General features: G+C 46.6%; 1 protein-coding gene across 1 annotated transcript in view; it reads right to left on the reverse strand.

Annotated features, from left to right (window-relative positions):
• LOC135564924 (E3 ubiquitin-protein ligase RNF216-like) overlaps positions 1-23440 on the reverse strand; it is a 94567-nt gene that overhangs the window by 63187 nt on the left and 7940 nt on the right. The window contains exons 6-10 of the mRNA XM_065011006.1: positions 17982-18118; positions 16288-16338; positions 13859-13996; positions 11052-11200; positions 5921-5999 (exon numbers count right to left, since the gene is read on the reverse strand). Of these exons, the coding sequence (XP_064867078.1) occupies positions 5921-5999; positions 11052-11200; positions 13859-13996; positions 16288-16338; positions 17982-18118 (554 nt within the window). The remainder of the gene's footprint in view (positions 1-5920; positions 6000-11051; positions 11201-13858; positions 13997-16287; positions 16339-17981; positions 18119-23440) is intronic.

The raw sequence follows: 23440 nt of genomic DNA on the forward strand, positions 1-23440 counted from the left end.
TCTGAGGCTGACACAGACCCCTCTGAGGCTGACACAGACCCCCCTGGGCTGACACAGACCCCTATGAGGCTGACACAGACCCCTATGAGGCTGACACAGACCCCTATGAGGCTGACACAGACCCCTATGAGGCTGACACAGACCCCTATGAGGCTGACACAGACCCCTATGAGGCTGACACAGACCCCTATGAGGCTGACACAGACCCCTATGAGGCTGACACAGACCCCCCTGGGCTGACACAGACCCCTATGAGGCTGACACAGACCCCTATGAGGCTGACACAGACCCCTATGAGGCTGACACAGACCCCTATGAGGCTGACACAGACCCCTATGAGGCTGACACAGACCCCTATGAGGCTGACACAGACCCCTCTGGGCTGACACAGACCCCTATGAGGCTGACACAGACCCCTATGAGGCTGACACAGACCCCTATGAGGCTGACACAGACCCCTATGAGGCTGACACAGACCCCTATGAGGCTGACACAGACCCCTATGAGGCTGACACAGACCCCCCTGGGCTGACACAGACCCCCCTGGGCTGACACAGACCCCTCTGGGCTGACACAGACCCCTCTGGGCTGACACAGACCCCTCTGGGCTGACACAGACCCCTCTGGGCTGACACAGACCCCTCTGGGCTGACACAGACCCCTCTGGGCTGACACAGACCCCCCTGGGCTGACACAGACCCCCCTGGGCTGACACAGACCCCTCTGGGCTGACACAGACCCCCCTGGGCTGACACTGGTCTGTGTCAGCCCAGGGCAGTCCGGACTGGGGATATTCTGTAGTGGACTGGGGATATTCTGTAGTGGACTGGGGATATTCTGTAGCGGACTGGGGATATTCTGTAGCGGACTGGGGATATTCTGTAGCGGACTGGGGATATTCTGTAGCGGACTGGGGATATTCTGTAGCGGACTGGGGATATTCTGTAGCGGACTGGGGATATTCTGTAGCGGACTGGGGATATTCTGTAGCGGACTGGGGATATTCTGTAGCGGACTGGGGATATTCTGTAGCGGACTGGGGATATTCTGTAGCGGACTGGGGATATTCTGTAGCGGACTGGGGATATTCTGTAGCGGACTGGGGATATTCTGTAGCGGACTGGGGATATTCTGTAGCGGACTGGGGATATTCTGTAGCGGACTGGGGATATTCTGTAGCGGACTGGGGATATTCTGTAGCGGACTGGGGATATTCTGTAGCGGACTGGGGATATTCTGTAGCGGACTGGGGATATTCTGTAGCGGACTGGGGATATTCTGTAGCGGACTGGGGATATTCTGTAGCGGACTGGGGATATTCTGTAGTGGACTGGGGATGTGGACTGGGGATATTCTGTAGCGGACTGGGGATATTCTGTAGCGGACTGGGGATATTCTGTAGCGGACTGGGGATATTCTGTAGCGGACTGGGGATATTCTGTAGCGGACTGGGGATATTCTGTAGCGGACTGGGGATATTCTGTAGCGGAGCGGACTGGGGATATTCTGTAGCGGACTGGGGATATTCTGTAGCGGACTGGGGATATTCTGTAGCGGACTGGGGATATTCTGTAGCGGACTGGGGATATTCTGTAGCGGACTGGGGATATTCTGTAGCGGACTGGGGATATTCTGTAGCGGACTGGGGATATTCTGTAGCGGACTGGGGATATTCTGTAGTGGACTGGGGATATTCTGTAGTGGACTGGGGATATCCTGTAGTGGACTGGGGATATTTTGTAGTGATGAAATACACATGGACTGGTGTTTATTATGGATCCCCATTAGTTCCGGCCAAGGCAGCAGCTACTCTTCTACTAGGGCCTGTAGGACCTGCCTTGTTGACAGTGTTGTTAAGAAGGTAGAAACTAGGGCCTGTAGGACCTGCCTTGTTGATAGTGTTGTTAAGAAGGTAGAAACTAGGGCCTGTAGGACCTGCCTTGTTGATAGTGCTGTTAAGAAGGTAGAAAATAGGGCCTGTAGGACCTGCCTTGTTGATAGTGTTGTTAAGAAGGTAGAAACTAGGGCCTGTAGGACCTGCCTTGTTGATAGTGTTGTTAAGAAGGTAGAAACTAGGGCCTGTAGGACCTGCCTTGTTGATAGTGTTGTTAAGAAGGTAGAAACTAGGGCCTGTAGGACTTGCCTTGTTGATAGTGTTGTTAAGAAGGTAGAAACTAGGGCCTGTAGGACCTGCCTTGTTGATAGTGTTGTTAAGACGGTAGAAACTAGGGCCTTGTTGATAGTGCTGTTAAGAAGGACCTGCCTTGTGTTGTTTGAAACTAGTGCTGTTAAGAAGGTAGAAAATAGGGCCTGCCTTGTTGATAGTGTTGTTAAGAAGGTAGAAACTAGGGCCTGTAGGACCTGCCTTGTTGATAGTGCTGTTAAGAAGGTAGAAAATAGGGCCTGTAGGACCTGCCTTGTTGATAGTGTTGTTAAGAAGGTAGAAACTAGGGCCTGCCTTGTTGATAGTGTTGTTAAGACGGTAGAAACTAGGGCCTGTAGGACCTGCCTTGTTGATAGTGTTTGTTAAGGTAGAAACTAGGGCCTGTAGGACCTGCCTTGTTGATAGTGTTGTTAAGAAGGTAGAAACTAGAGCCTGTAGGACCTGCCTTGTTGATAGTGTTGATAAGAAGGTAGAAACTAGGGCCTGTAGGACCTGCCTTGTTGATAGTGTTTGTTAAGGTAGAAACTAGGGCCTGTAGGACCTGCCTTGTTGATAGTGTTGATAAGAAGGTAGAAACTAGGGTCTGTAGGACCTGCCTTGTTGATAGTGTTTGTTAAGGTAGAAACTAGGGCCTGTAGGACCTGCCTTGTTGATAGTGTTGTTAAGAAGGTAGAAACTAGGGCCTGTAGGACCTGCCTTGTTGATAGTGTTGATAAGAAGGTAGAAACTAGGGCCTGTAGGACCTGCCTTGTTGATAGTGTTGTTAAGAAGGTAGAAACTAGGGCCTGTAGGACCTGCTTGTTGATAGTGCTGTTAAGAAGGTAGAAAATAGGGCCTGTAGGACCTGCCTTGTTGATAGTGCTGTTAAGAAGGTAGAAACTAGGGCCTGTAGGACCTGCCTTGTTGATAGTGTTGTTAAGGTAGAAACTAGGGCCTGTAGGACCTGCCTTGTTGATAGTGTTGTTAAGAAGGTAGAAACTAGGACCTGTAGGACCTGCCTTGTTGATAGTGTTGTTAAGAAGGTAGAAACTAGGGCCTGTAGGACCTGCCTTGTTGATAGTGCTGTTAAGAAGGTAGAAACTAGGACCTGCCTTGTTGATAGTGCTGTTAAGAAGGTAGAAACTAGGGCCTGTAGGACCTGCCTTGTTGATAGTGCTGTTAAGAAGGTAGAAACTAGGGCCTGTAGGACCTGCCTTGTTGATAGTGTTGTTAAGAAGGTAGAAACTAGGACCTGTAGGACCTGCCTTGTTGATAGTGTTGTTAAGAAGGTAGAAACTAGGGCCTGTAGGACCTGCCTTGTTGATAGTGTTGTTAAGAAGGTAGAAACTAGGGCCTGTAGGACCTGCCTTGTTGATAGTGCTGTTAAGAAGGTAGAAAACTAGGACCTGCCTTGTTGGCCTGTAGGACCTGCCTTGTTGATAGTGTTGTTAAGAAGGTATAAACTAGGGCCTGTAGGACCTGCCTTGTTGATAGTGTTGTTAAGAAGGTAGAAACTAGGGCCTGTAGGACCTGCCTTGTTGATAGTGTTGATAAGAAGGTAGAAACTAGGGCCTGTAGGACCTGCCTTGTTGATAGTGTTGATAAGAAGGTAGAAACTAGAGCCTGTAGGACCTGCCTTGTTGATAGTGTTGATAAGAAGGTAGAAACTAGAGCCTGTAGGACCTGCCTTGATGATAGTGTTGATAAGAAGGTAGAAACTAGAGCCTGTAGGACCTGCCTTGTTGATAGTGTTGATAAGAAGGTAGAAACTAGAGCCTGTAGGACCTGCCTTGTTGATAGTGTTTGTTAAGGTAGAAACTAGGGCCTGTAGGACCTGCCTTGTTGATAGTGTTGTTAAGAAGGTAGAAACTAGGACCTGCCTTGTTGATAGTGTTTGTTAAGGTAGAAACTAGGGCCTGTAGGACCTGCCTTGTTGATAGTGTTTGTTAAGGTAGAAACTAGGGCCTGTAGGACCAGCCTTGTTGATAGTGTTGATAAGAAGGTAGAAACTAGGGCCTGTAGGACCTGCCTTGTTGATAGTGTTGTTAAGAGGTAGAAACTAGGGCCTGTAGGACCTGCCTTGTTGATAGTGTTGATAAGAAGGTAGAAACTAGGACCTGCCTTGTTGATAGTGCTGTTAAGAAGGTAGAAACTAGGACCTATAGGACCTGCCTTGTTGATAGTGTTGTTAAGGTAGAAACTAGGGCCTGTAGGACCTGCCTTGTTGATAGTGTTGTTAAGGTAGAAAATAGGGCCTGTAGGACCTGCCTTGTTGATAGTGTTGTTAAGAAGGTAGAAACTAGGACCTATAGGACCTGCCTTGTTGATAGTGTTGTTAAGGTAGAAAATAGGGCCTGTAGGACCTGCCTTGTTGATAGTGTTGTTAAGAAGGTAGAAACTAGGGCCTGCCTTGTTGATAGTGTTGATAAGAAGGTAGAAACTAGGGCCTGTAGGACCTGCCTTGTTGATAGTGTTGTTAAGAAGGTAGAAACTAGGGCCTGTAGGACCTGCCTTGTTGATAGTGTTGTTAAGGTAGAAACTAGGGCCTGTAGGACCTGCCTTGTTGATAGTGTTGTTAAGAAGGTAGAAACTAGGGCCTGTAGGACCTGCCTTGTTGATAGTGTTGTTAAGAAGGTAGAAACTAGGGCCTGTAGGACCTGCCTTGTTGATAGTGTTGTTAAGAAGGTAGAAACTAGGGCCTGTAGGACCTGCCTTGTTGATAGTGTTGTTAAGAAGGTAGAAACTAGGGCCTGTAGGACCTGCCTTGTTGATAGTGCTGTTAAGAAGGTAGAAACTAGGGCCTGTAGGACCTGCCTTGTTGATAGTGTTGTTAAGGTAGAAACTAGGGCCTGTAGGACCTGCCTTGTTGATAGTGTTGTTAAGAAGGTAGAAACTAGGGCCTGTAGTACCTGCCTTGTTGATAGTGTTGTTAAGAAGGTAGAAACTAGGACCTGCCTTGTTGATAGTGCTGTTAAGGTAGAAACTAGGGCCTGTAGCACCTGCCTTGTTGATAGTGTTGATAAGAAGGTATAAACTAGGGCCTGTAGGACCTGCCTTGTTGATAGTGTTGATAAGAAGGTAGAAACTAGAGCCTGTAGGACCTGCCTTGTTGATAGTGTTGATAAGAAGGAAGAAACTAGGGCCTGTAGGACCTGCCTTGTTGATAGTGTTTGTTAAGGTAGAAACTAGGGCCTGTAGGACCTGCCTTGTTGATAGTGTTGTTAAGAAGGTAGAAACTAGGACCTGCCTTGTTGATAGTGTTTGTTAAGGTAGAAACTAGGGCCTGTAGGACCTGCCTTGTTGATAGTGTTTGTTAAGGTAGAAACTAGGGCCTGTAGGACCCTTGTTGCCTTGTTAAGAAGGTGAGGGCCTGTAGGAGCCTTGTTGATAGTGTTGTTAAGAAGGTAGAAACTAGGGCCTGTAGGACCTGCCTTGTTGATAGTGTTGTTAAGAAGGTAGAAACTAGGGCCTGTAGGACCTGCCTTGTTGATAGTGTTGTTAAGAAGGTAGAAACTAGGGCCTGTTAAGGACCTAGGACCTTGTTGATAGTGTTGTTAAGAAGGTAGAAACTAGGGCCTGTAGGACCTGCCTTGTTGATAGTGTTGTTAAGAAGGTAGAAACTAGGGCCTGTAGGACCTGCCTTGTTGATAGTGTCGATAAGAAGGTAGAAACTAGGACCTGCCTTGTTGATAGTGTGGTCTAGAAGGTCGTTCGTTCCATCTCACGTGATTTATACCTCGACTGAGGGGATCGTATCCGACACGCGTGTCAACTCACCTTTCGACAGCGAGGGTTGGGACAGCTGAACAGCGACACACCCTTATCCAACAACGCTGGGAAGTTACAGGAAGGACAACTGGAGATAAAAGACAGGAAACCATCAGACAGACAGGAAACCATCAGACAGACAGACAGGAAACCATCAGACAGACAGGAAACCATCAGACAGACAGACAGAGACACACAGAGACAGACAGGAAACGACCGATGCAGGTTAGAACATTCTAGAAACCATCAGACAGACAGACAGAGACAGACAGGAAAGGTGCAGGTCAGAACATTCTAGAAACCATCAGACAGACAGACAGAGACAGACAGGAAGACGACCGATGCAGGTCAGAACATTCTAGAAACCATCAGACAGACAGACAGGAAACGACCGATGCAGGTCAGAACATTCTAGAAACCATCAGACAGACAGGAAACGACCGATGCAGGTCAGAACATTCTAGAAACCATTAGACAGACAGACAGGAAACGACGATGCAGGTCAGAACATTCTAGAAACCATTAGACAGACAGACAGGAAAACCGATGCAGGTCAGAACATTCTAGAAACCATTAGACAGACAGACAGGAAAGACCGATGCAGGTCAGAACATTCTAGAAACCATTAGACAGACAGACAGGAAACGACCGATGCAGGTCAGAACATTCTAGAAACCATTAGACAGACAGACAGGAAACGACCGATGCAGGTCAGAACATTCTAGAAACCATCAGACAGACAGGTCAGAACATTCTAGAAACCATTAGACAGACAGGAAAGAAACAGAACATTCTAGAAACCATCAGACAGACAGGAAACGACCGATGCAGGTCAGAACATTCTAGAAACCATTAGACAGACAGACAGAACATTCTAGAAAGACAGACCGATGCAGGTCAGAACATTCTAGAAACCATTAGACAGACAGACAGGAAACGACCGATGCAGGTCAGAACATTCTAGAAACCATTAGACAGACAGACAGGAAACGACCGATGCAGGTCAGAACATTCTAGAAACCATCAGACAGACAGACAGAGACAGACCGATGCAGGTCAAACATTCTAGAAACCATCAGACAGACAGACAGACAGACAGATGCAGGTCAAAGACAGAGACAGACAGACAGACAGACAGACAGACAGACAGACAGACAGAGATCAACAGAGATCCTATTAAATTGACTAGATGTCATAAACCTTCAAAGTTCTAGAATTTAGTTGAAAATGGCGGCCATCTTGTTCAGGGAGAAATCCAAAAACATACAAAATAATTTGGAATGAATGGCAGTAGAGGGAGAAATACAGATTTTTACTATACAGCCAAATAAAAGGCATTTGATATCAGAAATTGTGAAACATAATTATAGTCAAATCTAAAATACTATTTAGACTGAAGATGAAACGTTGTGTTTTGAGTGTTTTCTCCTCGTTCTGCTCTTTTCTCACGCTTCATGTTATGGCCACCATGTTTAAATAAACGTCTTCGTTTTGCCTTCAAGCCTTGGTGTCTTAGTTTTAGTGTTTTCTTTCTTTATTTGGTCAGGCCAGGGTGTGACATGGGTTATTGTGGTGTGTTTTTGTCTTAGGGGTTTTGTGGGGTGTCTACGTAGTCTATGGCTGCCTGAGGCGGTTCTCAAATCAGAGTCAGGTGATTATCGTTGTCTCTGATTGGGAACCATATTTAGGCAGCCATATTCCTTGGGTATTTTTTGTGGGTTATTGTCTATGGGTAGTTGTCTAGGGGTTTTGTATGTCTATGGTTGTATGTCTATGGTTTATCGTTGTCTCTGATTGGGAACCATATTTAGGCAGCCATATTCCTTGGGTATTTTTGTGGGTTATTGTCTATGGGTAGTTGTCTAGGGGTTTTGTATGTCTATGGTTGTATGTCTATGGTTTATCGTTGTCTCTGATTGGGAACCATATTTAGGCAGCCATATTCTGTGAGTGTTTGGTGGGTGATTGTTCCTGTCTTTGTGTTTTGGTTTTCGTTATTTTTGTAGTTTCTTCATGTATAGTTTTTCCTTCATTAAAAAAAAATCATGAATCCTCATCACGCTGCATTTTGGTCCGATCCTTGTTCTACCTCTTCGTCAGAGGAGGAGATAGAAGTTACAGATTTGCCTTCAAGCCTCCGTTTCGGATGGATTTGATTTGATTTGGACAGCGGCTCCAACAAAAACCTAAAATACTGTCCTAATTATCAATTCAGTTTATATGGGGTTTTATAGACATTTTTCTGTATAAATAGTATCTAAAAAACAATATATGTAAACAGACGACAAATGTCTACATTTGAGTTTTCTTGGACAGCTGTGAGTGCTGTTATATGACACAATATAAGAACTTTGTTGGACAGCTGTTATAGAAACCATCAGACAGACAGGAAACAACCGATGCAGGTCAGAACATTCTAGAAACCATCAGACGGACAGGAAACGACCGATGCAGGTCAGAACATTCTAGAAACCATCAGACAGACAGGAAACAACCGATGCAGGTCAGAACATTATAGAAACCATCAGACAGACAGGAAACAACCGATGCAGGTCAGAACATTCTAGAAACCATCAGACAGACAGGAAACAACCGATGCAGGTCAGAACATTCTAGAAACCATCAGACAGACAGGAAACAACCGATGCAGGTCAGAACATTCTAGAAACCATCAGACGGACAGGAAACGACCGATGCAGGTCAGAACATTCTAGAAACCATCAGACAGACAGGAAACGACCGATGCAGGTCAGAACATTCTAGAAACCATCAGACAGACAGGACAGGAAACGACCGATGCAGGTCAGAACATTCTAGAAACCATCAGACGGACAGGAAACGACCGATGCAGGTCAGAACATTCTAGAAACCATCAGACAGACAGGAAACGACCGATGCAGGTCAGAACATTCTAGAAACCATCAGACAGACAGACAGGAAACGACCGATGCAGGTCAGAACATTCTAGAAACCATCAGACAGACAGGAAACGACCGACAATATAAGAACTTGTTGCGTTTCCAATTTGTTTAAAGGCTGGTTTATAGTCCCGTCTATCGACATGTCTCTAGAACATTCTATTGTCTGACATCTTGTCTAAAGGCTGGTTTATAGTCCGTCTATCGACATGTCTCTAGAACATTCTATTGTCTGACATCTTGTCTAAAGGCTGGTTTATAGTCCCGTCTATCGACATGTCTCTAGAACATTCTATTGTCTAAACATCTTGTTTAAAGGCTGGTTTATAGTCCCGTCTATCGACATGTCTCTAGAACATTCTATTGTCTGACATCTTGTCTAAAGGCTGGTTTATAGTCTATCGACATGTCTCTAGAACATTCTATTGTCTGACATCTTGTCTAAAGGCTGGTTTATAGTCCCGTCTATCGACATGTCTCTAGAACATTCTATTGTCTAAACATCCATCTTGTCTAAAGGCTGGTTTATAGTCCCGTCTATCGACATGTCTCTAGAACATTCTATTGTCTGACATCTTGTCTAAAGGCTGGTTTATAGTCTGTCTATCGACATGTCTCTAGAACATTCTATTGTCTGACATCTTGTCTAAAGGCTGGTTTATAGTCCCGTCTATCGACATGTCTCTAGGACATTCTATTGTCTAAACATCCATCTTGTTTAAAGGCTGGTTTATAGTCCCGTCTATCGACATGTCTCTAGAACATTCTATTGTCTGACATCTTGTTTAAAGGCTGGTTTATAGTCCCGTCTATCGACATGTCTCTAGAACATTCTATTGTCTAAACACATCTTGTCTAAAGGCTGGTTTATAGTCCCGTCTATCGACATGTCTCTAGAACATTCTATTGTCTAAACATCCATCTTGTTAAAGGCTGGTTTATAGTCCCGTCTATCGACATGTCTCTAGAACATTCTATTGTCTAAACATCCATCTTGTCTAAAGGCTGGTTTATAGTCCCGTCTATCGACATGTCTCTAGAACATTCTATTGTCTAAACATCCATCTTGTTTAAAGGCTGGTTTATAGTCCCGTCTATCGACATGTCTCTAGAACATTCTATTGTCTAAACATCCATCTTGTCTAAAGGCTGGTTTATAGTCCCGTCTATCGACATGTCTCTAGAACATTCTATTGTCTAAACATCCATCTTGTCTAAAGGCTGGTTTATAGTCCCGTCTATCGACATGTCTCTAGAACATTCTATTGACATCTAAACTGGTATAGTCCGTCTATCGACATGTCTCTAGAACATTCCATCTTGTTTAAAGGCTGGTTTATAGTCCCGTCTATCGACATGTCTCTAGAACATTCTATTGTCTGACATCTTGTTTAAAGGCTGGTTTATAAACATCCATCTTGTCTAAAGGCTGGTTTATAGTCCCGTCTATCGACATGTCTCTAGAACATTCTATTGTCTGACATCTTGTTTAAAGGCTGGTTTATAGTCCGTCTATCGACATGTCTCTAGAACATTCTGTTGTCTGACATCTTGTCTAAAGGCTGGTTTATAGTCCCGTCTATCGACATGTCTCTAGAACATTCTATTGTCGTCTGACATCTTGTTTAAAGGCTGGTTTATAGTCCGTCTATCGACATGTCTCTAGAACATTCTATTGTCTAAACATCCATCTTGTCTGACATCTTTCTATTGTCTAAAATCCATCTTGTCTAAAGGCTGGTTTATAGTCCGTCTATCGACATGTCTCTAGACATTCTAACATCTTGTCTAAAGGCTGGTTTATAGTCCCGTCTATCGACATGTCTCTAGAACATTCTATTGTCTGACATCTTGTCTAAAGGCTGGTTTATAGTCCCGTCTATCGACATGTCTCTAGAACATTCTATTGTCTAAACATCCATCTTGTTTAAAGGCTGGTTTATAGTCCCGTCTATCGACATGTCTCTAGAACATTCTATTGTCTAAACATCCATCTTGTCTAAAGGCTGGTTTATAGTCCCGTCTATCGACATGTCTCTAGAACATTCTATTGTCTAAACATCCATCTTGTTTAAAGGCTGGTTTATAGTCCGTCTATCGACATCACAAGAAGGTTCATGTCTAGTATTTGTATCACCACGGTTACCCAACTCCCTGAACAACATGGCCGACCCTTTAGACAATCACAAGAAGGGTCATGTCTAATATTGGTATGGTCATACCGTACTAGTTCGTCGGCGCAGGTCGCGGCCACGGCCTCTTCAGCTTGTCTCTCGTAGTATTTACACAACACCGTGTCCGGCAAAACCTTTTCCAACTCGCACACCGGGAAGGAACAGGGACAGTCTGCTTCCATACAGCTGAGAGAGGACTGGAACACAGAGACACCCTGTTAACACCTAAACCACACAGCTGAGAGAGGACTGGAACACAGAGACACCCTGTTAACACCTAAACCACACAGCTGAGAGAGGACTGGAACACAGAGACACCCTGTTAACACCTAAACCACACAGCTGAGAGGACTGGAACACAGAGACACCCTGTTAACACCTAAACCACACAGCTGAGAGAGGACTGGAACACAGGGACACCCTGTTAACACCTAAACCACACAGCTGAGAGAGGACTGGAACACAGAGACACCCTGTTAACACCTAAACCACACAGCTGAGAGAGGACTGGAACACAGAGACACCCTGTTAACAGCCTAAACCACACAGCTGAGAGAGGACTGGAACACAGAGACACCCTGTTAACAGCCTAAACCACACAGCTGAGAGAGGACTGGAACACAGAGACACCCTGTTAACACCTAAACCACACAGCTGAGAGAGGACTGGAACACAGAGACACCCTGTTAACACCTAAACCACACAGCTGAGAGAGGACTGGAACACAGAGACACCCTGTTAACACCTAAACCACACAGCTGAGAGAGGACTGGAACACAGAGACACCCTGTTAACAGCCTAAACCACACAGCTGAGAGAGGACTGGAACACAGAGACACCCTGTTAACAGCCTAAACCACACAGCTGAGAGAGGACTGGAACACAGAGACACCCTGTTAACACCTAAACCACACAGCTGAGAGAGGACTGGAACACAGAGACACCCTGTTAACACCTAAACCACACAGCTGAGAGAGGACTGGAACACAGAGACACCCTGTTAACACCTAAACCACACAGCTGAGAGAGGACTGGAACACAGAGACACCCTGTTAACACCTAAACCACACAGCTGAGAGAGGACTGGAACACAGAGACACCCTGTTAACACCTAAACCACACAGCTGAGAGAGGACTGGAACACAGAGACACCCTGTTAACACCTAAACCACACAGCTGAGAGAGGACTGGAACACAGAGACACCCTGTTAACACCTAAACCACACAGCTGAGAGAGGACTGGAACACAGAGACACCCTGTTAACACCTAAACCACACAGCTGAGAGAGGACTGGAACACAGAGACACCCTGTTAACACCTAAACCACACAGCTGAGAGAGGACTGGAACACAGAGACACCCTGTTAACACCTAAACCACACAGCTGAGAGAGGACTGGAACACAGAGACACCCTGTTAACACCTAAACCACACAGCTGAGAGAGGACTGGAACACAGAGACACCCTGTTAACACCTAAACCACACAGCTGAGAGAGGACTGGAACACAGAGACACCCTGTTAACACCTAAACCACACAGCTGAGAGAGGACTGGAACACAGAGACACCCTGTTAACACCTAAACCACACAGCTGAGAGAGGACTGGAACACAGAGACACCCTGTTAACACCTAAACCACACAGCTGAGAGAGGACTGGAACACAGAGACACCCTGTTAACACCTAAACCACACAGCTGAGAGAGGACTGGAACACAGAGACACCCTGTTAACACCTAAACCACACAGCTGAGAGAGGACTGGAACACAGAGACACCCTGTTAACAGCCTAAACCACACAGCTGAGAGAGGACTGGAACACAGAGACACCCTGTTAACACCTAAACCACACAGCTGAGAGAGGACTGGAACACAGAGACACCCTGTTAACACCTAAACCACACAGCTGAGAGAGGACTGGAACACAGAGACACCCTGTTAACACCTAAACCACACAGCTGAGAGAGGACTGGAACACAGAGACACCCTGTTAACACCTAAACCACACAGCTGAGAGAGGACTGGAACACAGAGACACCCTGTTAACACCTAAACCACACAGCTGAGAGAGGACTGGAACACAGAGACACCCTGTTAACACCTAAACCACACAGCTGAGAGAGGACTGGAACACAGAGACACCCTGTTAACACCTAAACCACACAGCTGAGAGAGGACTGGAACACAGAGACACCCTGTTAACACCTAAACCACACAGCTGAGAGAGGACTGGAACACAGAGACACCCTGTTAACACCTAAACCACACAGCTGAGAGAGGACTGGAACACAGAGACACCCTGTTAACACCTAAACCACACAGCTGAGAGAGGACTGGAACACAGAGACACCCTGTTAACACCTAAACCACACAGCTGAGAGAGGACTGGAACACAGAGACACCCTGTTAACAGCCTAAACCACACAGCTGAGAGAGGACTGGAACACAGAGACACCCTGTTAACACCTAAACCACACAGCTGAGAGAGGACTGGAACACAGAGACACCCTGTTAACACCTAAACCACACAGCTGAGAGAGGACTGGAACACAGAGACACCCTGTTAACACCTAAACCACACAGCTGAGAGAGGACTGGAACACAGAGACACCCTGTTAACACCTAAACCACACAGCTGAGAGAGGACTGGAACACAGAGACACCCTGTTAACACCTAAACTAGACAGCTGAGAGAGGACTGGAACACAGAGACACCCTGTTAACACCTAAACCACACAGCTGAGAGAGGACTGGAACACAGAGACACCCTGTTAACACCTAAACCACACAGCGTACCCACCCCCACATACCTGTCCCCACCCCCACATACCTGTCCCCACCCCCACCCCCACATACCTGTCCCGACCCGAACACAGCCTCCTCGGCATATTTAACCAGACATTCTTTACAGAAGAGATGTCCATCAGAACACTGGGTCATCTTCTCGAAGGCAAAGTCCCCACAGCAACACCCACACTCTATCAGCTGTCCGTCCTAGAGAGAGAGAAAGAGAGAGAGAGAGAGAGAAAGAGAGAGAGAGACAGAGAAAGAGAGAGAGAGAGAGAGAGAGAGAGACAGAGAAAGAGAGAGAGAGAGAGAGAGAGAGAGAGAGATGTTCACTACACAACCCAACACCCAGGTAGTGAGAGGTAGAGAGAGAGGAAGTGAGAGGTAGAGAGAGAGGAAGTGAGAGGTAGAGAGAGAGGAAGTGAGAAGTAGAGAGAGGAAATGAGAGGTAGAGAGAGAGGAAGTGAGAGGTAGAGAGAGAGGAAGTGAGAGGTAGAGAGAGAGGAAGTGAGAGGTAGAGAGAGAGAGGAAGTGAGAGGTAGAGAGAGAGAGGAAGTGAGAGGTAGAGAGAGAGAGGAAGTGAGAGGTAGAGAGAGAGGAAGTGAGAGACAGATGAAGTGAGAGGTAGAGAGAGAGAGGAAGTGAGAGGTAGAGAGAGAGAGGAAGTGAGAGGTAGAGAGAGAGGAAGTGAGAGACAGATGAAGTGAGAAGTAGAGAGAGAGGAAGTGAGAGAGACAGAGAGAGGAAGTGAGAGAGACCGAGAGAGAGGAAGTGAGAGGTAGAGAGAGAGGAAGTGAGAGACACAGAGAGAGGAAGTGAGAGGAAGAGAGAGAGGAAGTGAGAGGAAGAGAGAGAGAGGAAGTGAGAGGAAGAGAGAGAGGAAGTGAGAGGAAGAGAGAGAGGAAGTGAGAAGTAGAGAGAGAGGAAGTGAGAAGTAGAGAGAGAGGAAGTGAGAAGTAGAGAGAGAGGAAGTGAGAGAGACCGAGAGAGGAAGTGAGAGAGACCGAGAGAGAGGAAGTGAGAGAGACCGAGAGAGAGGAAGTGAGAGACACAGAGAGAGGAAGTGAGAAGTAGAGAGAGAGGAAGTGAGAGAGACAGAGAGAGGGGAAGTGAGAGAGACAGAGAGAGAGGAAGTGAGAGGTAGAGAGAGAGGAAGTGAGAGAGACAGAGAGAGAGGAAGTGAGAAGTAGAGAGAGAGGAAGTGAGAGAGACAGAGAGAGAGGAAGTGAGAGGTAGAGAGAGAGAGGAAGTGAGAGGTAGAGAGAGAGGAAGTGAGAGAGACAGAGAGAGAGGAAGTGAGAAGTAGAGAGAGAGGAAGTGAGAGAGACAGAGAGAGAGGAAGTGAGAGGTAGAGAGAGAGAGGAAGTGAGAGGTAGAGAGAGAGGAAGTGAGAGGTAGAGAGAGAGAGGAAGTGAGAAGTAGAGAGAGAGAGGAAGTGAGAAGTAGAGAGAGAGGAAGTGAGAGACACAGAGAGAGGAAGTGAGAAGTAGAGAGAGAGGAAGTGAGAGAGACAGAGAGAGGGGAAGTGAGAGAGACAGAGAGAGAGGAAGTGAGAGGTAGAGAGAGAGAGGAAGTGAGAGGTAGAGAGAGAGGAAGTGAGAGAGACAGAGAGAGAGGAAGTGAGAAGTAGAGAGAGAGAGGAAGTGAGAGGTAGAGAGAGAGAGGAAGTGAGAGGTAGAGAGAGAGGAAGTGAGAGAGACAGAGAGAGAGGAAGTGAGACAGACCGAGAGAGAGAGGAAGTGAGAGGTAGAGAGAGAGGAAGTGAGAGAGACCGAGAGAGAGGAAGTGAGAGGTAGAGAGAGAGGAAGTGAGAGGTAGAGAGAGAGGAAATGAGAAGTAGAGAGAGAGGAAGTGAGAGAGACAGAGAGGAAGTGAGAGGTAGAGAGAGAGGAAGTGAGAGGTAGAGAGAGAGGAAGTGAGAGGTAGAGAGAGAGGAAGTGAGAAGTAGAGAGAGAGGAAATGAGAAGTAGAGAGAGAGGAAGTGAGAGAGACAGAGAGGAAGTGAGAGGTAGAGAGAGAGGAAGTGAGAGGTAGAGAGAGAGGAAGTGAGAGGTAGAGAGAGAGGAAGTGAGAGGTAGAGAGAGAGAGGAAGTGAGAGGTAGAGAGAGAGAGGAAGTGAGAGGTAGAGAGAGAGAGGAAGTGAGAGGTAGAGAGAGAGGAAGTGAGAGAGACAGAGAGAGAGGAAGTGAGAGGTAGAGAGAGAGAGGAAGTGAGAGGTAGAGAGAGAGAGGAAGTGAGAGGTAGAGAGAGAGGAAGTGAGAAGTAGAGAGAGAGGAAGTGAGAGACACAGAGAGGGGAAGTGAGAGACACAGAGAGGGGAAGTGAGAGAGACAGAGAGAGGAAGTGAGAGGTAGAGAGAGAGGAAGTGAGAGGTAGAGAGAGAGGAAGTGAGAGAGACAGAGAGAGAGGAAGTGAGAGAGACAGAGAGAGAGGAAGTGAGAAGTAGAGAGAGAGGAAGTGAGAAGTAGAGAGAGGAAGTGATGTTTGGGTAGATGTACCTTCTCATACTCCTCCTCATTAACCTGCAGAGCCAGCAGGAAGTCTTCATGCTGCACAGAGAGAGAACATCATGTTATATAACAGACCCAGACCCCTCATCAGTTATATAACAGACCCCTCATCAGATATATAACAGATCCCTCATCAGATATATAACAGACCCCTCATCAGATATATAACAGACCCCTCATCAGATATATAACAGACCCCTCATCAGTTATATAACAGACCCCTCATCAGTTATATAACAGACCCCTCATCAGATATATAACAGACCCCTCATCAGTTATATAACAGACCCCTCATCAGTTATATAACAGACCCCTCATCAGATATATAACAGACCCCTCATCAGTTATATAACAGACCCCTCATCAGTTATATAACAGACCCCTCATCAGTTATATAACAGACCACTCATCAGTTATATAACAGACCCCTCATCAGTTATATAACAGACCCCTCATCAGTTATATAACAGACCCCTCATCAGTTATATAACAGACCCCTCATCAGATATATAACAGACCCCTCATCAGATATATAACAGACCCTCATCAGATATATAACAGACCCCTCATCAGATATATAACAGACCCCTCATCAGATATATAACAGACCCCTCATCAGATATATAACAGACCCCTCATCAGTTATATAACAGACCCCTCATCAGTTATATAACAGACCCCTCATCAGTTATATAACAGACCCCTCATCAGTTATATAACAGACCCCTCATCAGTTATATAACAGACCCCTCATCAGTTATATAACAGACCCCTCATCAGATATATAACAGACCCCTCATCAGATATATAACAGACCCCTCATCAGATATATAACAGACCCCTCATCAGATATATAACAGACCCCTCATCAGATATATAACAGACCCCTCATCAGATATATAGCAGACCCCTCATCAGTTATATAACAGCGAGGGGTCCAGAGAGAGAGTGTGTGTGTGTGTGTGTGTACCTCAGCATGCTCCTTGGCTTTCTGCTGATAGAAGGTGACCTCCCTCTGCAACAAGGGGTCCAGAGAGAGAGTGTGTGTGTGTGTGTACCTCAGCATGCTCCTTGGCTTTCTGCTGATAGAAGGTGACCTCCCTCTGCAACAAGGGGTCCAGAGAGAGAGTGTGTGTGTGTGTGTGTGTGTGTACCTCAGCATGCTCCTTGGCTTTCTGCTGATAGAAGGTGACCTCCCTCTGCAACAAGGGGTCCAGAGAGAGAGTGTGTGTGTGTGTGTGTGTGTGTGTGTGTACCTCAGCATGCTCCTTGGCTTTCTGCTGATAGAAGGTGACCTCCCTCTGCAACGAGGGGTCCAGAGAGAGTGTGTGTGTGTGTGTGTGTGTGTGTGTGTGTGTGTGTGTGTGTACCTCAGCATGCTCCTTGGCTTTCTGCTGATAGAAGGTGACCTCCCTCTGCAACAAGGGGTCCAGAGAGAGTGTGTGTGTGTGTGTGTGTGTGTGTGTGTGTACCTCAGCATGCTCCTTGGCTTTCTGCTGATAGAAGGTGACCTCCCTCTGCAACAAGGGGTCCAGAGAGAGTGTGTGTGTGTGTGTGTGTGTGTGTGTGTGTGTGTGTACCTCAGCATGCTCCTTGGCTTTCTGCTGATAGAAGGTGACCTCCCTCTGCAACAAGGGGTCCAGAGAGAGTGTGTGTGTGTGTGTGTGTGTGTGTGTGTGTACCTCAGCATGCTCCTTGGCTTTCTGCTGATAGAAGGTGACCTCCCTCTGCAACGAGGGGTCCAGAGATGCTCCGTACGTCCTGCAGCCGCGACGGTTCTTCTCCAGGAAGTACATCCTCCTCTCCAACTTCACCGAACCTGACGGAAGGAGAGAGATACAGGGTTAGGGGTCAACTGGACCTGATAGAGAGAGATACAGGGTTAGGGGTCAACTGGACCTGATAGAGAGAGATACAGAGTTAGGGGTTAACTGGACCTGATAGAGAGAGATACAGGGTCAACTGGACCTGATAGAGAGAGATACAGGGTCAACTGGACCTGATAGAGAGAGATACAGGGTTAGAGGTCAACTGGACCTGATAGAGAGAGATACAGGGTTAGGGGTCAACTGGACCTGATAGAGAGAGATACAGGGTTAGGGGTCAACTGGACCTGATAGAGAGAGATACAGGGTTAACTGGACCTGATAGAGAGAGATACAGGGTTAGGGGTCAACTGGACCTGAGAGAGATATACAGGGTTAGGGGTTTACTGGACCTGATAGAGAGAGATACAGGGTTAACTGGACCTGATAGAGAGAGATACAGGGTTAGGGGTCAACTGGACCTGATAGAGAGAGATACAGGGTTAGAGGTTAACTGGACCTGATAGAGAGAGATACAGGGTTAACTGGACCTGATAGAGAGAGATACAGGGTTAGGGGTCAACTGGACCTGATAGAGAGAGATACAGGGTTAGGGGTCAACTGGACCTGATAGAGAGAGATACAGGGTCAACTGGACCTGATAGAGAGAGATACAGGGTTAGGGGTTAACTGGACCTGATAGAGAGAGATACAGGGTTAGGGGTTAACTGGACCTGATAGAGAGAGATACAGGGTTAACTGGACCTGATAGAGAGAGATACAGGGTTAGGGGTCAACTGGACCTGATAGAGAGAGATACAGGGTTAGGGGTCAACTGGACCTGATAGAGAGAGATACAGGGTCAACTGGACCTGATAGAGAGAGATACAGGGTTAGGGGTTAACTGGACCTGATAGAGAGAGATACAGGGTTAGGGGTTAACTGGACCTGATAGAGAGAGATACAGGGTTAGAGGTCAACTGGACCTGATAGAGAGAGATACAGGGTCAACTGGACCTGATAGAGGGAGATACAGGGTTAACTGGACCTGATAGAGAGAGATACAGGGTTAGAGGTCAACTGGACCTGATAGAGAGAGATACAGGGTCAACTGGACCTGATAGAGAGAGATACAGGGTCAACTGGACCTGATAGAGAGAGATACAGGGTCAACTGGACCTGATAGAGAGAGATACAGGGTCAACTGGACCTGATAGAGAGAGATACAGGGTTAGGGGTCAACTGGACCTGATAGAGAGAGATACAGGGTTAACTGGACCTGATAGAGAGAGATACAGGGTCAACTGGACCTGATAGAGAGAGATACAGGGTTAGGGGTTAACTGGACCTGATAGAGAGAGATACAGGGTTAGAGGTCAACTGGACCTGATAGAGAGAGATACAGGGTTAACTGGACCTGATAGAGAGAGATACAGGGTTAACTGGACCTGATAGAGAGAGATACAGGGTTAGGGGTCAACTGGACCTGATAGAGAGAGATACAGGGTTAGGGGTCAACTGGACCTGATAGAGAGAGATACAGGGTTAACTGGACCTGATAGAGAGAGATACAGGGTTAGGGGTCAACTGGACCTGATAGAGAGAGATACAGGGTTAGGGGTTAACTAGACCTGATAGAGAGAGATACAGGGTCAACTGGACCTGATAGAGAGAGATACAGGGTTAGAGGTCAACTGGACCTGATAGAGAGAGATACAGGGTTAGGGGTCAACTGGACCTGATAGAGAGAGATACAGGGTTAGAGGTCAACTGGACCTGATAGAGAGAGAGTGTTAGGTTAGTGCGTAGTGTGTAGTATGTAGTGTGTAATGTGTAGTGTGTAGGGTGTAGTGTGTAGGGAGTAGTGTGTAGGGTGTAGTGTGTAGGGTGTAGTGTGTAGTATGTAAGGTGTAGTATGTAGTGTGTAGGGTGTAGTGTGTAGTATGTAGGGTGTAGTATGTAGTGTGTAGGGTGTAGTGTGTAGGGTAGGGTGTAGTGTGTAGGGTGTAGTGTGTAGGGTGTAGTGTGTAGGGTGTAGTGTGTAGGGTGTAGTGTGTAGTGTGTAGGGTGTAGTCTGTAGTCTGTAGTGTGTAGTGTGTAGGGGGTAGTGTGTAGGGTGTAGTGTGTAGGGTGTAGTATGTAGTGTGTAGTATGTAGTGTGTAGGGTGTAGTCTGTAGGGTGTAGTCTGTAGGGTGTAGTGTGTAGGGTGTAGTGTGTAGTGTGTAGTATGTAGGGTGTAGTATGTAGGGTGTAGTATGTAGTGTGTAGGGTGTAGTATGTAGGGTGTAGTGTGTAGTGTGTAGGGTGTAGGGTGTAGTCTGTAGGGTGTAGTGTGTAGTGTGTAATTCACCGTGCTGATACTTGAAGTCTATATAGCAGCGTTCTGCAGTCTGTAGTGTGTAGTGTGTAGGGTGTAGTCTGTAGTGTGTAGTGTGTAGGGTGTAGTCTGTAGTGTGTAGGGTGTAGGGTGTAGTCTGTAGTGTGTAGGGTGTAGTGTGTAGTATGTAGGGTGTAGTCTGTAGGGTGTAGTGTGTAGTGTGTAATTCACCGTGCTGATACTTGAAGTCTATATAGCAGCGTTCTGCAGTCTGTAGGGTGTAGTGTGTAGGGTGTAGTCTGTAGGGTGTAGTGTAATTCACTGTGCTGATACTTGAAGTCTATATAGCAGCGTTCTGCAGTCTGTAGTGTGCAGTCTGTAGGGTGTAGTGTGTAGGGTGTAGTGTGTAGGGTGTAGTATGTAGGGTGTAGTCTGTAGGGTGTAGTCTGTAGGGTGTAGTGTGTAATTCACCGTGCTGATACTTGAAGTCTATATAGCAGCGTTCTGCAGTCTGTAGTGTGCAGTCTGTAGGGTGTAGTGTGTAGTGTGTAGTGTGTAGGGTGTAGTCTGTAGTGTGTAGTGTGTAGGGTGTAATTCACCGTGCTGATACTTGAAGTCTATATAGCAGCGTTCTGCAGTCTGTAGGGTGTAGTGTGTAGGGTGTAGTGTGTAGGATGTAGTGTGTAGGGTGTAGTCTGTAGGGTGTAGTGTGTAGTATGTAGGGTGTAGTGTGTAGTGTGTAATTCACCGTGCTGATACTTGAAGTCTATATAGCAGCGTTCTGCAGTCTGTAGTCTGTAGTGTGTAGGGTGTAGTGTGTAGGGTGTAGGGTGTAGTCTGTAGGGTGTAGTGTGTAGTGTGTAGTGTGTAATTCACCGTGCTGATACTTGAAGTCTATATAGCAGCGTTCTGCAGTCTGTAGGGTGTAGTGTGTAGGGTGTAGTCTGTAGGGTGTAGTGTGTAATTCACCGTGCTGATACTTGAAGTCTATATAGCAGCGTTCTGCAGTCTGTAGTGTGCAGTCTGTAGGGTGTAGTGTGTAGGGTGTAGTGTGTAGGGTGTAGTATGTAGGGTGTAGTCTGTAGGGTGTAGTCTGTAGGGTGTAGTCTGTAGGGTGTAGTCTGTAGGGTGTAGTGTGTAATTCACCGTGCTGATACTTGAAGTCTATATAGCAGCGTTCTGCAGTCTGTAGTGTGCAGTCTGTAGGGTGTAGTGTGTAGTGTGTAGTCTGTAGTGTGTAGTGTGTAGTGTGTAGGGTGTAATTCACCGTGCTGATACTTGAAGTCTATATAGCAGCGTTCTGCAGTCTGTAGGGTGTAGTGTGTAGGGTGTAGGATGTAGTGTGTAGGGTGTAGTCTGTAGGGTGTAGTGTGTAGTATGTAGGGTGTAGTGTGTAGTGTGTAATTCACCGTGCTGATACTTGAAGTCTATATAGCAGCGTTCTGCAGTCTGTAGGGTGTAGTATGTAGTGTGTAGGGTGTAGTGTGTAGGGTGTAGTGTGTAGTCTGTAGGGTGTAGTGTGTAGTGTGTAGGGTGTAGGGTGTAGTGTGTAGGAGGGTGTAGTGTGTACTGGGTAGTGTGTAGGGTGTAGTGTGTAGGGTGTAATTCACCGTGCTGATACTTGAAGTCTATATAGCAGCGTTCTGCAGTCTGTAGGGTGTAGTCTGTAGGGTGTAGTGTGTAGGGTGTAGTGTGCAGGGTGTAGTGTGTAGTGTGTAGGAGGGTGTAGTGTGCAGGGTGTAGTGTGTAGTGTGTAGGAGGGTGTAGTGTGTAGTGTGTAATTCACCGTGCTGATACTTGAAGTCTATATAGCAGCGTTCTGCAGTCTGTAGGGTGTAGTCTGTAGTGTGTAGGGTGTAGTGTGTAGTGTGTAGTGTGTAGGGTGTAGTATGTAGGGTGTAGTATGTAGGGTGTAGTCTGTAGTGTGTAGTGTGTAGTGTGTAATTCACCGTGCTGATACTTGAAGTCTATATAGCAGCGTTCTGCAGTCTGTAGGGTGTAGTGTGTAGGGTGTAGGGTGTAGTGTGTAGGGTGTAGTCTGTAGGGTGTAGTGTGTAATTCACCGTGCTGATACTTGAAGTCTATATAGCAGCGTTCTGCAGTCTGTAGTGTGTAGTGTGTAGGGTGTAGTGTGTAGTGTGTAGGGTGTAGTCTGTAGGGTGTAGTGTGTAGGGTGTAATGTGTAGTGTGTAGTGTGTAGGGTGTAGTGTGTAGTGTGTAGGGTGTAGTCTGTAGGGTGTAGTGTGTAGTGTGTAGGGTGTAGTGTGTAGGGTGTAGTGTGTAGTGTGTAGTGTGTAGGAGGGTGTAGTGTGTAGTGTGTAATTCACCGTGCTGATACTTGAAGTCTATATAGCAGCGTTCTGCAGTCTGTAGTGTGTAGGGTGTAGTGTGTAGGGTGTAGTGTGTAGAGTGTAGTCTGTAGGGTGTAGTGTGTAGGGTGTAGTGTGTAGTGTGTAATTCACCGTGCTGATACTTGAAGTCTATATAGCAGCGTTCTGCAGTCTGTAGGGTGTAGTGTGTAGGGTGTAGTGTGTAGGGTGTAGGGTGTAGTCTGTAGGGTGTAGTGTGTAATTCACCGTGCTGATACTTGAAGTCTATATAGCAGCGTTCTGCAGTCTGTAGGGTGTAGTGTGTAGGGTGTAGTGTGTAGTGTGTAGTGTGTAATTCACCGTGCTGATACTTGAAGTCTATATAGCAGCGTTCTGCAGTCTGTAGGGTGTAGTGTGTAGTGTGTAGTCTGTAGGGTGTAGTCTGTAGTGTGTAGTGTGTAGGGTGTAGTGTGTAGGGTGTAGTCTGTAGTGTGTAGTGTGTAGGGTGTAGTGTGTAGTGTGTAATTCACTGTGCTGATACTTGAAGTCTATATAGCAGCGTTCTGCAGTCTGTAGTGTGTAGTGTGTAGGGTGTAGTCTGTAGTGTGTAGTGTGTAGTCTGTAGTGTGTAGTGTGTAATTCACCGTGCTGATACTTGAAGTCTATATAGCAGCGTTCTGCAGTCTGTAGGGTGTAGTGTGTAGGGTGT

The sequence above is a fragment of the Oncorhynchus nerka genome, linkage group LG26 (genome assembly GCF_034236695.1).
Source record: "Oncorhynchus nerka isolate Pitt River linkage group LG26, Oner_Uvic_2.0, whole genome shotgun sequence".
Lineage (NCBI taxonomy): Eukaryota > Metazoa > Chordata > Actinopteri > Salmoniformes > Salmonidae > Oncorhynchus > Oncorhynchus nerka.